The 18,164-nt window shown below is 37.1% G+C and overlaps 1 protein-coding gene, 1 long non-coding RNA gene and 1 other non-coding gene across 3 annotated transcripts; 1 reads left to right on the forward strand and 2 right to left on the reverse strand.

Moving 5' to 3' along the window:
• Window positions 1-1,066: 1,066 nt before the first annotated feature.
• Window positions 1,067-4,166, forward strand: LOC106077247 (uncharacterized). The gene is made up of 4 exons (XR_001219576.2): window positions 1,067-1,286; window positions 1,567-1,711; window positions 1,820-1,899; window positions 3,741-4,166. It is a non-coding gene; the product is annotated as an uncharacterized LOC106077247 (long non-coding RNA).
• Window positions 4,167-11,050: 6,884 nt separating this feature from the next.
• Window positions 11,051-11,136, reverse strand: Trnay-gua (transfer RNA tyrosine (anticodon GUA)). Its single transcript is given in 2 exon segments — window positions 11,051-11,086; window positions 11,100-11,136. It is a non-coding gene; the product is annotated as a tRNA-Tyr (tRNA).
• A 5,813-nt stretch (window positions 11,137-16,949) lies between these two features.
• On the reverse strand, window positions 16,950-17,966 carry LOC106077243 (uncharacterized). The gene has a single exon (XM_013238008.2). The coding sequence runs from the start codon at window positions 17,964-17,966 to the stop codon at window positions 16,950-16,952; it is 1,017 nt and encodes a 338-aa protein (XP_013093462.2).
• Window positions 17,967-18,164: the final 198 nt, after the last annotated feature.

Raw genomic sequence — 18,164 nt, forward strand, 5'->3', positions numbered from 1 at the left:
CCAGCTCTCTGATCTTACCCCTCTGATTTTCTCTTCTAGTTGCTTTCAGTTGTTTGCTTCTTAATCCATACATCTTTCCAACTCAAGCATTACAGAATTGTTCCATCTTTCCATTAATTCTTTCCAACTCAATTATTACAGAATTGTTCCATCTTTCCATTGACTCTTTCCAACTCAATCATTAGAGATTTGTTCCATCTTTCCATCAAAACTCATTGTTCCATCTTTCCATTAACTCTTTCCAAATCAATCATTAGAGATTTGTTCCATCTTTCCATTAACTCTTACCAACTCAATCAATCATTAGAGATTTGTTCCATCTTTCCTTTAGCCCTTTCTACCTCACTCAATCCTTAACCCTTTACAACTTGATTAACCCATGCCATGGCCCAAAGTATGCTGATGTGCCACATAATCATACTCTGATCAACCAATAAACCTTCTCCAGCCTTATCAACCCATCAATTTATCCCACCCAATCAATTCACAGCAACTTGTCCAGTTATATCAACCCATAAACCCTTTTCAAAAGTGGACTACATAGAAGATTATGTCACCAGGAAACATGTTTAATGTTCAAGTTCAGCAGCTACATCAAATGAATCTGAAACTGCTACATCAAACAACTACTTAGAACATGCTTATACTTGGTTCAGAAGCTACATCAAATGAATCTGAAACTGCTACATCAAACGACTACTTAGAACATACTTATACTTAGATCTGCAGCTACATCAAATGAATCTGAAACTGCTACATCAAACGACTACTTAGAACATACTTATACTTAGATCTGCAGCTACATCAAATGACTACTTCAAACATCAGCACCTAGTTCAACAGCTACATCAAATGAATCTGAAAATGCTATACCAAATGACTACTTCAAACATCAGCACCTAGTTCAACAGCTACATCAAATGAATCTGAAAATGCTATACCAAATGACTACTTAGAACATGCTTATAGTTAGATCTACAGCTACATCAAATGACTACAAACATCAGCACCTAGTTCAACAGCTACATCAAATGAATCTGAAAATGCTATACCAAATGACTACTTAGAACTGCAGCTACATCAAATGACTACTTCAAACATCAGCACCTAGTTCAACAGCTACATCAAATGAATCTGAAAATGCTATACTAAATGACTACCTAGTTCACTTTCTACACCAGGAAAGCTACTAGGGCACTTGCTAGTATCTTGTTCAGGAGTCTAATCAAAATGAAAAGTGGTTACATATACATCAACAAAGGACTAAAGGAAACTACAAATCAAAGGTATTTCACTATGTTCTTTTTTCCCCACTATAGTTAATAAAATAGAGCTAGAACTTTTTGTGAGTGCCAATTTTTAAAAACATGAACAAAGATAGTAATTAATTATTTGTTTAATAGCAACAGTTGGAGTGGGATTGTTGGCTTGTACTAGATGCATTTTTATACAAATTAGCTTTAAAAATGTTTCAATTGTTTGACATTAGCTATGAATTTTTTATTTTTTTTGGTGGTATTTTGTAAAATAATGTCTAAAATGATTACTTTATCTGAATCTAAATAGAACTCTTGAGAAAGACAATGTCTACCCATGAAAGAAATCTTGTTTGTTTGGACGCTGAAGTTGTTGAATGGTCCATGGCAACATGTCCTGTGCTTCTACAAAGTGACCACTAGAAACTACACTTACTGAACTTCTTCATGCCATGGTACGTTACTTCTGTTCCTCTCTTACAATCAGTTCCAATACAGCTGGATAGTGTTTGTTACACTTGAATACTTTTTCAATATTTTAAAGTGACTTTTGATTTCCACAGAGAGTAAACCTCCACACAGTGTAATGGCTATGACTGAAATCTCTCCTGCTCTGTTCTCTGCTCATCCTGCATTTCATAATGTAAGAACACAATTATTTCTTGTTTCAAAACTTTACATGTTTTTACTATGTGAATTTAGTCAGTTATCAAAACCTTAAAAGTACTATGTGCCATGAATCTTTTCCTGAATTTTTTTTATTAGGTTGACAAAACTTTGTATGTTACCAGAGAATTAAACAGATTGCCTAACATGTTCAGGCTTAATAGGAAATAAGTTTGCCATTCCCTACTTGCTTGAAAAGTAATTCTAGAGAATGACAAGTATTACTTCAAGTGAAGATTAAGTTACCAAACATAGAAAGGCATTAGGGTTAGGGGGAAAAAAATCAGCACATCTTTGGATTAAAATCACTTTTTCAGTTTAATCATATTAACTGTATTTTTTATCAACTCATTAGCTACTAATGCGCCCTTCCCCCCTCAGTACTAATGCGCCCGCCACATCACACACACAGCGTGACTTGCATAGCTCTCGTTTTCCTGCGTGACGCGTGGTATTTGTAGCTGGCTTGGTTTTTTAAAAAGTAGAAATATAGATCATTTCGTTAAAAAAAACAGATGTTTTTATGTCTTTCACTTCAGTTTCTATGGGCCTTCAAAGTTTGTTGATTTTTTTTTTTCAATTTTCCTTAGCTGCACAGGCCATTTTCTCAATGACCTTTCAATTTTTAGACCCATTATCGCAAATAATACACTAAATACAGCTAATAATGAACTTGATATTGATCTAAACATTAATCATTAGAATTTAACGCTGGGGTGTTCACAACGTTGGTTTGGACAATGGTTTGAGTTTGATTACTTTTACTTTGTTATGCTAGAAGTCATGAAATCTGAGACACATGCAGAACCACATCAGCATGATGCCATGTTCAGGCAACTAAGGGCCTCACGCGCACCCAGTGAAAGTCAGTAAATACTCAAGACTTATACAGATTTTATATAAAAGCATAATGTTTATTGTATAGGCCTACTAAATTCTTACTTATAAACATTACTGGTCTTTGGGTAAATGCTAAAGGTTACCTAAAATTACAGATCTGATGGGGGGGGGGAGGGGGGGTCCACCAGTCTTCAAAAAATCAGGCACTCGAACAAATTTTCGTCTTTACCTGTTGTTTTCATTGTTTTAATCTTGTAAAACCTATTTAAATTATACATCATTTTAAAGGTCATCCATTTCTCTTTTTTTAGAAGTATTTTTTGTTATTGATAGATGTTGTTTTATGTTTTTTAATATATATTTAGTAAAGTCAGTCTATTGATGTTTTGGAGTTATCTCCCTTTGCTTAGTATTAAGAGAGATGCTTCTTAGGTATGGGCTTAGTAGCTAATGAGTTAATAATTTTGTAAGCCCAATATTGATCATATAATGCTGATATAATGAATTGTAACATGTTGAATTAAAAATGTAAAATGTATTTCTCTTTATGACCTTAGATGGGAAAAAGGCCTATTTTAATTTTCAACAGTTAATTCGATTTGAAATTTTTGTTAAATACCGGTATTTGAAATTATTATCCCACCTTTTTGGTTAAAAAAAGTGTATTTTAAAAAAAAGGCATGAACAATTTAGAATGAAAGAAGCAATCGAATCAAAGTCTTGTATCGTGATTAATGCCCTTGGCATGGCTGTTTATAACTTAGTATGATTATACAATAGTTTAAAATAGGTCTACCTTATATATTTAACCCTAATATACTAATTTCAGGATATGTAATAAGCTCTAGATCTTAGCACAGCAGCCTCAGAGATTTTACTAAATGGATGCCAATGAAACTTTTTTTTTTCTTACATTATTTGCATGCACTGTGGCAAGTCCAATGTGTATGATAATATTATCATTTTAATTTCTTTCAGAGAGTCTGTTGCCTAATCCAGTTTTCCAGAGATTCTGTAGAAAATTTTTAAAGCCACATTGTACAGACCAGCATTGTTTCCAGGAGACTTTGATAGCTTCACTATTCATTCTTTGTTATTGAAAGTTACTTAAAAATAAAATTGCAACAAATATACATTACAAATATTTTGCATGTCTTATAAGCTACTCCCTATGGCAAAATATTTTGCCTTTATGGTTTGTGAAATGTCATCAGCTGGGTAGGTTTCTGTGCATCTCACTCGAGACAAATGGATAAGATAACATCTTTAACTTGTATCTATAAATTGGAAATACCAATACAATGTTTGTTGATGTTACACTTGTATCTGATATTATTTTTCTTGTTTACAAAATCTTGTGAACGAAGTGGAAGCATTTTCTTGCAATCATGTTATGTCTACCATATATATATATATTGGTCAGGTGATCTTAAATAAAATATTTTGTACACTAGTTCCAGGTTTTTGAATTAATTTGTTTGTTTTCTGCAGTTCAAAACAACAAAAACTACACAATTTATATTTCACAGTAGGGTACTGGATTATTAGTTACACTCAATAGAAGTTACAAACATTTTTGTTTTTATATTTTGTAGATGTAGGCCTGTAACTTAGGTGTGCCGTTTTTTTGTTTTTTTTTAAAAACCTTTTTTATTAGTTTTCTAGTGATACAAAAAAAATTACCCGGTATTAACATTAAACGTGAGTTCCAGTATGCTACTACTATACATTTCTAATATACCAGTACTTCTAAATCTTAGTAGCCAACACATGGTACCGGTACTATTTTAGTTCAGGCCAAGTGAATTTAAGGTTTTAAAAAAAACAACATACTTAGGTTTCATCAACCAACCTTTGAATCTAGTGAGTCTTAGCTATTGAAATGTTTAATACCGGTACTAAGTAGATAAAATAAAAAGTATCTTGAGTTCCAATTCAGTCTCCAACATATGGTCAAATTTTAGAACATGCTGACATTTTAAATATTTCGCTTGATCCGGTACCGGTTCTTGAAAAATAAACATGATACAAAAAAATAATTTTAATACATGTAATTATACTAAAAGTACCAGATGCATTCACACAAATGACTATATGTAGGTCTAGGGTATATAAGTAATCTGTAACATAATAGTATTATATGTACATTTGCACACTAGCGCGTCAGTGCAACACCGCTTGTGTTTACGTAATAAATGGAGTTCCTAATATGTCTTCCCTCTTAAACACTAGTTTGTTATTTGTGTAATACAAATATTCTACATGGTGTCAGAAGTCTAAAGCTGATCTATGACAAGTGCAAGATAAGGCAAAACAGAGTACCTTATATGGGTCATATCTTGTCAGAGAAAGGTTTAGAACCAGATCCAGCAAAGATAAAGGCAATTATTGACATGCCAGCTCCTCAAGACAAAGATGGAATCAGAAGATTTCTAGGTTTAATTCAGTACCTAGCAAAATTTATTCCTAATCTAAGTCAAGCAGATGCTTCAATACGAAAGCTTCTAAAAGATGTAGAATTTCAATGGAATCATGAACAAAACAAGAGTTTTGAAGAATTGAAACATCTTTGTACAAACCCTCCAGTTTTGTCATATTATGATGTGAACAATAACGTAGAGATAGAATGTGATGCAAGTAAAGATGGACTGGGAGCAGTATTACTCCAGGAAGGCCGTATAATTGCATACGCATCAAGAGCTCTCGCAGATACAGAAACAAGATATGCTCAGATTGAGAAGGAAATGCTCTCAATTGTGTATAGTACAAGCAAATTTCACTGTTACATATTTGGTAAGGAAGTAACAGTTTATAATGATCACAAACCTCTGGAGCAAATCTTCAAGAAACCTCTATTGTCAGCACCAATGAGAATACAGAAGATGCTAATAAGACTGCAGTGGTATGATCTGAAAGTCTGTTACAGAAAAGGCAAGGAAATGTTTATCTCCGATACACTTTCTCGTGCACATCTACCAAATACTGATACACAGACATGTAAATTTACAGATGATTCAGTGCATATGATCTCTGTAAGTGATTCGAAATACAGTGAGATTAAAGACTGTACAAGCAAGGAACTTTCAATGCTTCTGGAAGTAATTATGACTGGTTGGCCAGACACAAGAAGCGAGACTCCAATTGAAGTCAGACCATATTGGGATTCAAGAGACCAGTTATCAACTTCGGATGGTATTATATACAAAGGTCTGAGAATAGTCATGCCACCGAGCTTACGTAAATACATGCTAAATCTGATTCACAAGTCTCACTTAGGAATAGTCAAGTGTAAGCAGCGAGCCAGAGAAGTCATGTATTGGCCAGGCATGAATGCAGACATTGAAGTGACAGTTAGGGATTGTAGCAGGTGTGCTGAACATCAGAATCAAAATGTGTCAGAACCGCTAATGCCTACCAAGACACCAGACCTTCCATAAAGCATGGTTGGGTGTGATCTGTTTAACTTTGAGGGTAAAAAGTATGTTCTTCTAGTTGACTACTTCTCAAAGTTTATTGATGTCAAAGAACTGTCACAGGAAACCACATCAGATATCATCGAAGCAATGAAGAGTATATTCGCATGCCATGGAATACCTACAAGCATGGGCGTAGCCAGGATTTTTTTTCGGGGAGGGTTTTGGGGGGGGGGTGAATTTCCCTCCCCGACCCCCCCCCCCCGCGCGAAAAAAAAATTATATGTATTTATGTGTGTGTGTGTGTGTGTGTGTGTACATAATCTTTATTACATTCTGACCCTTCATTCTTTCGGAAGACGTTTATTGTGCCCTAGAATAGGTTCTTCCATGAGTTAGTGAAAAAATTGTAGATTCCCCGACATTACTAGCAAAGGGGTCTGGGGGAGCCAAGCACTATTTCTGATATTGAAAACCTACAAAATGCATATTCTGAGGTATCTACAGTGCATTTTCCTGCTATTAAAAAGTTTTATTTCAAAAACCTAATGTGCTATTCTTACTGACTTAGACCCTCCCTCGTCGTTCGGCGCATTTGCCATCAAGCTGTTTCCATAAAATTGTTGACTCCCCGCCATTAATAGCAAGGGGGTCCGGGGGAGCGCCAGGAGTTCCCCATCGCGGGGCGAAGCCCCGCCGCCAAGCACTATTTCTTTTATTGAAAGCCAACAAAATGCATATTCTGAGGTATCTACAGTCCATTTTAATGCTATTAAAAAGTTTTATTTCAAAAACCTAATGTGCTATTCTTACTGACTTAGACCCTCCCACGCCGTTCGGAGCATTTGACGTCAAGCTGTTTCCATAAAAATCTGTCACTGGTAATGTCTGAAGCCTCTTCCCACCTACCATGAGGACCTCCATGAATGATTGGCGTCAAGTTGTACTAGGTTATCATTGCAACTCTTCTTATGCGTAATTCATTTTGTCGGAGAACATGTCCCGCAAAAAAGTTTTATCGTCAAAATCTTCTGTTGGGGGTTTTCCACCTCAAAATGCTCTGTAGGGGGATCTTAGACTCAAAACCACCTGGAGGGGTTTTAAACTTTAAAAAAAGCCATCTGTAGAAGAAACTTAAAACCCCTGATTGGCTTGGCTACGCTCAAATAATTTTAGTGTGTAATTTGCTTTTTTTTTTTTTATATTGAAGATGTATTTTTAGCACCAAACCCCTCTGAATGGGGGTTTAAACTCAAAACCCCTTTAGGCAACGCTCATAGCATTTTGAGTGCGTAATTTGCTTTTTTTCTTACACTGAAGATGGCGGGGGGTTTAAACTCAAAACCCCTTTGACTATGCTCATAGATTTTAGAGTTAGTAATTTATTTTTATTTATATTGAAGAGGTGCTTTTCAGCTTCAAACTCCACTGGAGGGGAGTTTAAACTCAAAACCCCATAGACTACACTCATAACATTTTTAGTGTATAATTTGCTTTTTTTTTATTATTAAAAAGAGGTATTTTTTACCTTCAAACCCCACTGAAGTGGGGTTTAAACTCAAAACTGAGTCAAAACCCATTTAGCTACGCTCATAACATTTTGAGTGCGTAATTAGCTCTTTTTATATTAAAGAGGGGGCTTATCGTAAATTTTAGACGGGGTTTTAAAATCAAAATCTTCCTTAACTGTGCTCTTGGAATTAAGGGATTTTCATTTTCATTTTTTTTTTGTTTTGTTTTATAGAAGAGGGGGAGTTATATTAACTGCAAAAACCCCAGGTAGGGGGTTTAAAACTCAAAACCCCTGGTAGGGGGTTTTAAACTCAAAACCCCTAGTAGGGGGTTTTAAACTCGAACCGCTCTGGTAGGGGTTTTAAACTCGAACCCCCCTGGTAGGGGTTTTTAAACTCGAACCCCCCCTGGTAGGGGGTTTTAAACTCAAAACCCCTTTGGTTGTGCTAGGGCAAGTGAAGGTTTATTATTAAAATCTCACCTAAAATAAACAAAATCAAAGCAAAAAATCAGTCACTTAATTCCGATCCCCCCCAAGGGGGGGATTTCATTTCGGGGGGGGGGGTTTGAACCCCAAGAACCCCCCCCCCCCTGGCTTCGCCCATGCCTACAAGGTTAAGGTCAGATAGCGGGCCACAGTTGGCTTCAAGGGAATTCCTGAACTTCTGTAAATCATACGGAATAGAGCATGAAATGTCGAGTCCTCATTTTCAGAGTTCTAATGGCGAGGCTGAAAGAGCTATTCAGACAGTGAAGAAACTGTGGAAGAAAAGCGAAGACAAATTTCTGTCGCTATTAGACTACAGAACTACTCCACTGAGTAATATTAATTTGTCGCCAGCACAATTACTCATGGGACGCCGACCCAGAAATTTGTTACCTTCGAGCGAGGAAATACTCACACCTAAGACACCAGATCTCAAGATGGTGAAGAAACACTTTGACTCCGAGAAACAGTCTCAGAAACATTATTTTGATAAGAGGAAAGGAGTTAAGAGTCATAATCCACTACAAGACGGAACGGCAGTCAGAATGCAACTTAATTCTAAGTGGAAACCAGGAACAGTAGTTTCGAAGCATTCTAAGCCTAGATCATATAATGTCAAAAGTGGAAATAAGGTCTACAGAAGAAACAGAAAACACATCAGAAAGTCTTCTCAGAAAGCAAACAGATTTGACAACAATTATGACTTTCCAGATGACATCTCAGAACAACCAGAACAACAATATCTAGAGAGTCCAAGATTACAAACTACGCTAGATGTAGAGCCGCCACTACACACTGCTTCTTCCAACACATCTAGACCACATGAACCTTACGTAACACGCTCAGGCAGAATAGTTAACAAACCCAAGAGACTTGATTTGTGATGAACTGATTTGATTTTTTTAGTTGACTAGTTTGTTAGTTATTCTGATAAATAGATTTTCTGAATTAAAGAAGAGAGATGTAACATAATAGTATTATAAGTACATTTGCACACTAGCGCGTCAGTGCAACACCGCTTGTGTTTACGTAATAAATGGAGTTCCTAATATGTCTTCCCTCTTAAACACTAGTTTGTTATTTGTGTAATACAAATATTCTACATAATCTGGTGAAATTCCAGATCTCACCTCATCGTGGTTGTCGCGTGACAAGAGTAAGACTGAAAGAGCGTCGCATGAGGTTTGGGACATGTTCACCGACAAAATGAATTACGCATAATAAGAGTTGCGATGACATCCTAGTACAACTTGGCGCCACACTTTCATGGAGGTCCTCAGAGCAGGTGGGAAGAGGCTTCAGAAATTACCAGTGACATTTTTGTGGAAACAGCTTGACGGCAAATGTTCCGTCAGTAAGAATAGCACATTAAGTTTTTGAAATAAAACTTTTAAATAGCAGGAAAATGCACTGTAGATACCTCAGAATATGCATTTTGTTGGCTTTCAATACCAGAAAAAGTGCTTGGCTCCTAGCGCTCCCTCATATCCTCTACCTGGCGGTGGAGGGGAGTTTTCAATTTTTCCACTAACTCCAGGAAGAACCTATTCTAGGGCACAATAATCGTCTTTGGAAAGAATAAAGGGTCAGAATGTAATTAAGAGTATGTACACACACACGTACTACATATAAATAATAAAAAATCCTGGCTACGCCATGATATATATATATATATATATATATATATACCGGTATATATATATTGTTATAACTCTGCCATGCGCACCGCCATCCAGGCTAGTGCAGAAGGTGCGCACTTCTAGAAACCAGACTAGGAAGGATGTTTACATTAGGAAGAAGAACGATTTCCGCCTTAGTCGAGAGCAGAAGTGAAGAGATTGTGCTAAAGATAGATGTTGTTATGATGTATTTGTGATGTCCTGTGAATAAACATCCCTGCCTCCTTTAGTTGCCTCCCTTAAGTTATTACAAAATACCGGTATATATGGTTTTTGTAGCCTACACTTTTTAGATTGGCAAAAACTAATTTCTACGCATCTAGCATAAAGTATTCTTTCAACATAATGTCCTTAACATTGATAATTTCGTTCGCTAAAAATGTTCAACTATAGACGTTTTTTTTTAGACTCTAAAACTTTCTATCAAATATGAATAGCTCAGTGGCTAACACGTCGGCTTGCCATCATGTGCGGCAGACGTGATAGCTCAAGTTCAAATACAGACTCTAGCAACCTTTTGATTTTAAATAGCCATTTGAAAAGGCAGCATGAAAACCTTCTCCCAGATACCCCTCCCCAATCTGGTCCACAAATGGGAACATAGTCGAGAAAAGGCTAAATGTGGCTCAGCAAAACTACTGGCTCAGGAGGATCTTAGGAGTCACTTACGGAGATAACAAAACAACTTATGTCGAACTGGGACTAGACCACTTAATGAGGTCGAAGACCGAACGTTGAATGAGGTTTAATCACATGACAGAACGAATCCCAAGAGTTGCAATGACATGGAGGCCGACACAAGAAAAGAGCAAAAAGGAACGACCTCGTATAACTTGGCGCCTCACATTCATTAAGGACCTCAGAGCAGAGGACACCTCCTGGGAAGAGGCTTCATATATCGCCAGTGAGAAAGCTTGCCTCCCAATGCGCCGAACGGCACGTGAGGATCTAAATGTAAATAAGTGTTTAATAATAATTATCAAAATATATCGGCCTAGTAATGAACTAATGAGATTTGAACGTAAATAATTTATCATTTTTTGTATATTGCCAGCGTATCAACAAGCGAAAGCAAATTTAGCCTTAAATCTAGGCATAGATTACACAACAAATATGGTTTAGGCTTTATAGTATCAATAACGTAGGCATATTATTGTATAACTTGTAACGTTAGCTAAATATATATATAAAAAAAATTCCCGCGAACCGGATTCGAACAAGTGACCTAAGGATTGCTTGCACACCTCTACAGTCCTCCGCTCTACCAACTGAGCTATCGCGGGATACTATGACAGAGTGAATATATTATCTTCTTTCATCAGTTTCTTAACTAAATGCGCGTTATAGATGTGCTATCTATTTTAAGAGTCATGGTTGTGACAGTGACGTCACGGAAATCTAGATCTTGCATAAAGATAAATACAAAGATAATACAAGCAAACACCATGAACGATCGGAAGTGCTTTTAGCTTTTGCTTTTTTTATATATATATTATTTTCGCCTTAACTTTTTTAACGGCCCCCGAAAGTGGAATAGACGCTATTAGTTTTATGTTGTCTGTCCGTCCCGTTTAGATGTCGTAAACTAGAAAAGATAATGAAAATCCGACATCATGATACCGGTATTTTAGACTTTAGACCTTTCAAAGTTCTGATGCAATGCTACTTTTTTTTCTTTTCTAAAAGCCAAAAATCTAATTTTTAAAATCAGCTATGCAAGCAGTTTTTTTTAAAATAAAAATACCATTTTTACAACTATTCATTATTAATAGTTACAAACACGGGAGGCTATTTAATAAGGGAGATAGCTACGTACCATATTTTCAACACATTTATGCAGATGGTTTTAGATTTTTTGTCAACATTTTTTTTTTTACAAATGTATTGCTAAGCTAAATAAGTTTTGTCATACTAATTACTACATTTACAAAAAAAAAGAAATGTTTACTTTTTGTTAAAGAGAAAAAAATATATTTAGTATGCATATAACTCTAACATAATTATAAACAACAATTAATAAGTACCGGTAGTTATTCAAATTCACCCACCTCCCCACAGTGTATACAACTGTGACCTCGTTTCTTCTTTACTTACAAATAAATGTCCAAAGTATAATTTTAATATTACGGTATTTAGAAGGCCTTAGGTTCATAGAAGTCATTCAACAGTTTTCTGTTTGTTTGTTTTAGTTTTTTTTTTTAATTTGGTTGTAATATACTCAATGTATTAAGTTATTTTTTTAACAACTAGATCAGTGTTTCCCCAACTGTGTTCCACGGAACCCTAGTGTTCCTCGAGGCCTGAATAGGTGTTCCATGGAACCCTAGTGTTCCTCGAGGCCTGAATAAGTGTTCCACGAACTACTGGAATAATTAACTACGATGAGAATTAATTTTTCTAAAAAAAATACGCAAAGTATTCCGCTAAATAAACGGAACGTGCGAAGTGTTCCGATAAAGAAAAAGTTTGGGAAACATTGAGATAGATAATATATATATATATTTTACCTAGAAGGCCACGAGTGGAGATTAAATATGTGAAACCCGATGAATATGCATGAGGACTGACGACCGTGCGTGAGGTCCGATGAAGGTGTGTGAGACCCAATGATAAGCATGAGGACTGACGACCATGCGTGAGGTCCGATGAAGGTGTGTGAGACCCGATGATGTGCAAGGCTCTCTTGTAATCTCTCTTTCGCCCCTTCATTTTATTTATTTTTTTATCTGTACTCCTGCCTTGGATTTCAGGAAACGTATGATGTAAGTCGATGGTCAGAAAATGCCCTCAGAGAGGATATGCGTAGATAGACGAACTGAAAAAAACAAACAACATACCGGGCAGCTCATTCAGAAACAAATAACGTCTTAGGAAATATAAGAAAGATTTCGATCTTTAGAATTCATCTTTATGCATGCATTCGGTTCCGGCCGAAAGAAAATTCAATGTACTCAAATCTTATTTACGAGTCGCTGTGGCTGACAGGTAAAGCGTGGGCTTCCGAACAAGAGCTACCGGGTTCCAATTCTTGTTGAGACTGGGATTTTTAATTTTGGGATCTTTGGACGCCCCTGAGTCCACCCACCTCTAATGGGTCAACAGTAGAATTGGGTAAAAGTAAAGGCGGTTGGTCGTTGTGCTGGCCACGTGACACCCTCGTTACAGAAACAGAAACAGATGACCTTTACATCATCTGCCCGATAGATCACAAGGTCTGAAAGGAGAACTTTGATTTGCATCAATATTGTTTAATACACAATAATAAAGGCACACAATAAAGGCACAGTGTATGGGTCTACATATTTTGACCAACATGTCGATACGTACTTGGAGTCTCTATACAAGACTACCCAGCATGTCTCACCGCTTTATCTCAATTCTGTACATTCAAATGACTTGGATGTTGTGACGCATGCTGATTCTTTTCTTTTATTTCTTTAATACATCATGCCTCCATCTGACCTGACCTCCTGCACAATATCTGGTTTATAACGCAATAATTAGTATTTCCTACTATTCCTAGTATTTCAGAAATTGACAAGCTGTAACTATAGAGGTATCAATGAGCTAGAAACTATAATTATCATATTGTATAGAGGTCTATGATATACCAGTAATATAGGCCTATGCAGCATTAGTTAGCTACTGCATTCTCACATTTTAAGGTATTAAATTATTATTTCTTACTGTTATTTTTTTCTATACAATATGTTTTATTATTTTTGTAAGGACATGACAGCAACGCAGTGAAATTAATTTATTTTATTCATTCACTTTTTATTTCTATTTATTCAGGTGTGTGTTTGTTTAAGAATAAAGGTACATAACTAATGATTCGGGGATCTTGATTTTTTTATTTAAAAAAAAAAGGAATTATCTCCCTTAGCAGGTATTTCTACTGTTGTAATAACATTGCAATGTGCTTAATATAAATATATTGTTTTAAACGGTTTTTAAAAAGAAACGATCTATGACTATTTAATTTTGTATGGGACTATTTTAAGTATATAAGTCTGTTATCATAGAAACGTTTGTTGCTTTCATTAAACAGCACTTAATAAGATAAAGCTTTTTATTAAGGGTCTCGGCCATAGTCTGCAGCAACAACAACAGCACCAGATGTAAATAAACCTGTGGTGGATTTTAATCTTTTAGTCCAAAGTCTAAAGTTTAGTGGAGAAACAGGACTTTAGTCAATGGCCGTAGAGTCCCAAAATGTATTAGCAATAGGTTTTCACAGTATTTAAAATAATTTACATGACATTCTCAAACTTTTAGGTTGTAGCCCAGTTGTAGGAGTCAGCAACAAAGAAACAAGAAACTAGGAATGACAAATAATTTTGTTATTTCTCTGTCTGTCTGTCTCTCTCTATCTCTCTTTCACACACACACATTAAAAGAGAACAATTCGAAACACGTCCGCTTGTCTTTATCTTCTCATGTCTTGCATGTCACTCAGAGGCAGATTTGTCTTTATCTTCTCATGTCTTGCATGTCACTCAGAGGCAGATTTGTCTTTATCTTCTCATGTCTTGCATGTCACTCAGAGGCAGATTTGTCTTTATCTTCTCATGTCTTGCATGTCACTCAGAGGCAGATTTGTTTATTTTCAGCTCCCCTCACCCGTCTCCATTCACAGACACTTACACACACACACACAACTAGTTTTGGTTTTGTTTCTCTCATTGTTCGCCATTACAAAAGTCTTCTTTCTACCCCATCCCCGAACTTTCTTATAAGAGTTGCTCTTATTATTGTTAAGCTCGCGTCAACCATTTCAATCAATCGTCGATGTACAAAATTGTGTTATATTTTTAGTTGGCATGTTTCTGCTTCAGTCATAGACTATGTATAGATATATAGTCTATGGCTTCAGTAGATCTATATGTTTTGGAAAGTTCTATACTTATAATTAAGAGTGACGTCCCTTTTCCAAGGGTAGTCCTGTACCAAAAGAAGTATACAAGTTAAGCCAGCCCTTACTAAATTAAATTAATGATCAAGAAAACAGATATAATTATTACACACTATGCGTTAGCCAAGCCATACGCGCGGTGGCTGAGTGGTAAAAGCGCTTCGTTTTCGATCCGAGGTCCCAGGTTCGAATCGTGGCGAAGATTGGGATTTAAAATTTCTGGAGCTGTAGGGCGTCTCTGAGTCCACAAAGCTGTGCCTGGCATTAGTTGGAGAAAAGTAAATGCCGTCTGTAGTTGTGCTGGCCACATGACACCCTCGTTAACCGTGGGCCACATAAACAGATGACCTTTACATCATTTGCTCTATAGATTGCAAGGTCTTTTAGGAGAACTTTTGCATGTTAACTTGAGACTTAAACTCTTGATTCTATTAAGTCGTTGGTGTTCTTTGCGTATTCAGCCAACTCGTTCTATTCTCTAACGGCACATGAGTAAAATCATACACAATACATTATGTATAGTTTACGGTTAAACCGTTACAATGTGCACTTGTACGAGTTATGGAATAAGAACTATAGGCCTAGTATCATATTTGAGTCTTTCTGTTTCATTAAGCTATAGTTCTGTTATTGTCTGTATTTTTTAAAGTTTTACATCAGAGTTGTGTTCTATAATTATTATATTGTATTATTGCAAACTAGTCGACCGGCGGCGTATCATACGCCGCTATTTGCAGGGACGGCCTTAAGTGACCGCAGTGAGCTCCGCACTTTCATAGGACCCGCACAAATTCTAAGTGTATAAATTATTAAGTTAAACCATTGTTTAACTTATAACAGATTTCCCGCGGCCTCCTGTCGATTTTTCAGGAGCTCCTTGAAATCTCCTGAAATTGCAAAATATACGAAAAAGTCCTGGAAATATCCGGATATTATTAAAATCTTTATAAAACTCATACAAATCTCCTGAAATATATAGACAAAAATTGTCATTTTGGTGTGTCATTTAATATGGAAAATGCCAATCCTACGCGCGATAAAAAAAAAACAACGGCATTATCCCGTAATTATGTAATCTGGTTAAAGAAACTTCTCGCGCCTCATACTAACGAAGAATTACTTGAGGTCAACAATTCTCGTAGACAGAGTGTAACAATTATAGGTTGTTATTATTGAGCGTGATCTACGTAGGAAATAAAATGTTCATGATATACTGTATGACTTTACTACACTTAAGGCTCGTAAAGTTCGTGGGATAACTCTATCCGCAGAAATAATAGAGGGATCTTTCCTATACTTCTTCTTCTCGTCCAAACTCTTGAGCGAAGAAGAGAATTATATGTATAGATAGATAGATGTACTTTTTACTCTTGAGTCCTGTAGTGTCTATAATTTTAGTATTTTTCAAAATTGTGACTATTCAATAGTTAGAGAGCTCACGGCTCTATCTCTATCACACTCTCAGGTCCTTGATATTTTTAGAAACACTTTCATATTCTTATAAAGAATGTTATCATAACATTGGAAACTCTGTTCATATCCATGTTTTTTCCGGCTTCTAGTTTTTTTTTAACATTCCTTCCATTCAAACCTGACACACTAAAAACAAGAACAGTCTAAATGAACACATTGTTTTATTAGTTTTGTATTCGTCTTCTTTTTTCCAGCATCCTGTAGTCTTCTGACCCAGTTCCACACAGTCCTGGCTTGAACACTTTCTTCGCTGTTCACTCATCCATGCACAATGAAGGTCATATGGTCAATCCATACAGTCACACACACAATACACTACTAGCCACTTAAAAAAAAAAAAAAAGACAAAAAAAAAAATCCACACTTACAATGACATCACCCACATTCGCACCATTTGTCATTCACGCCATGCTGCGCTACGACCGTAACGTTGGCATTTATCAAATTTGTTGAGAATGAAAAGATTCTCCTAGCTAAGGGGTTCTCAACCTGTGGGTCGCGACCCTCTTGGGGGTCGATTGACGATTTGCCAGGGGTCGCCTAAGACCATCGAAAAATATGGATTGTTTTTGTCTACTCTTCTATTGCTGTGTGGTTGGGGGTCGCGACAGAGTGGGGGATTGTAAAAAAGGGGTCGCCGAGGTTAAAAGGTTGAGAACCGCTGTCCTAGCTTGATGTGAACAAGAATTGTTTTCTCTTTAATCGACGTCAATGTACACCCGATTTTGGAGAGTTAAATAGTGAGAAGAAGATCTCTCTGTAGTTGGAGCTGAGCTTTAAATAGAAGAATATGTTGAGAGACGAGTAGAGGGCGTCCAGGTCAAACCTGATGGTCAGAATGACGTCCAGCAACATCTTATTCTCCCCGTCGAACGAGACCCCGGGCATGACCAAGAAGGTCATCACTGGCAGGTGACTGCACAGCAGACAGGCCAGGTAAAACAAGGTGATGACCACCACAGTACGACAGAGCTCGACGTTTTTGGACGACAATTTACACGAAGGTTTGGGTTTGGATCCTTTACGGGGATGAGCAGGTCTGGCGGTGTGTGATACGGATTCCCTCCACCTGCGCGTGGCGTTGAGCCGCATCACCATGACAACGGCTGATGTCGCGATGGTAACAATGGCTACGTTGGTTACGACCAAGGAGTTGAATATGAAGTTTAACAGGTAGAACAGAGGGCTGGAGTCTGTTTGCGACAACAGGAACACCATTGTCCCGTTCCACACTCGACTCGGGACCCAAGCTATTTTCAGCGTAGCTGAATACCCGACGTAAGCCAAGGTGGTAACGACGCACAGACTGAGGACAATCAAAACTTTGTACTGTAGCTTCATGTAGGTCTGCACGTGCAGTGGGCGTACCACGCATATAGCTCTCTCCACGCTGATATAGACAGTGAAGAAGCACGTGACCTTGTTCCATATAAAGTGAAGGAAGATCGTTGCCGTGGAGATCAAAGAGCACGCGTTGTAGACGTCAGCGTTCACCATTTCCGCGTAATAGCACACGACCTGCGGCAGAAGGATGACGCTGGCCAGGAAGCTGGTAGCGGACATGGCGAATAGAGCCCAGGTGATGCTTCCAGACGTGACTCCCTGCTTGACGAAGACCACAATGTTCACACCGTTTGTCAGTATGCCCAGGATGACAAAGACAGAGAGCGGGACGTGCAGGATTTGTAAGCAGAGATGATAGACATCAACACTTAATACAGACATTCTTGGGTCGGTCTTTTATTCACTACTATGTAGACCTAATATTCTTCACTACTTTTCTAGTATTATGTTGAAGACTATGTAGAAGTCACAGGGACAGTACACACTCTGCTACCATAATAATAGACTACGTATATCACAGATGGCCACCCATCAGATGTTGCATAGACCAAACATGTTCAACTTAGGCGTGTAAGTTTA

The sequence above is a fragment of the Biomphalaria glabrata genome, chromosome 9 (genome assembly GCF_947242115.1).
Source record: "Biomphalaria glabrata chromosome 9, xgBioGlab47.1, whole genome shotgun sequence".
Taxonomy (NCBI): Eukaryota; Metazoa; Mollusca; class Gastropoda; family Planorbidae; genus Biomphalaria; species Biomphalaria glabrata.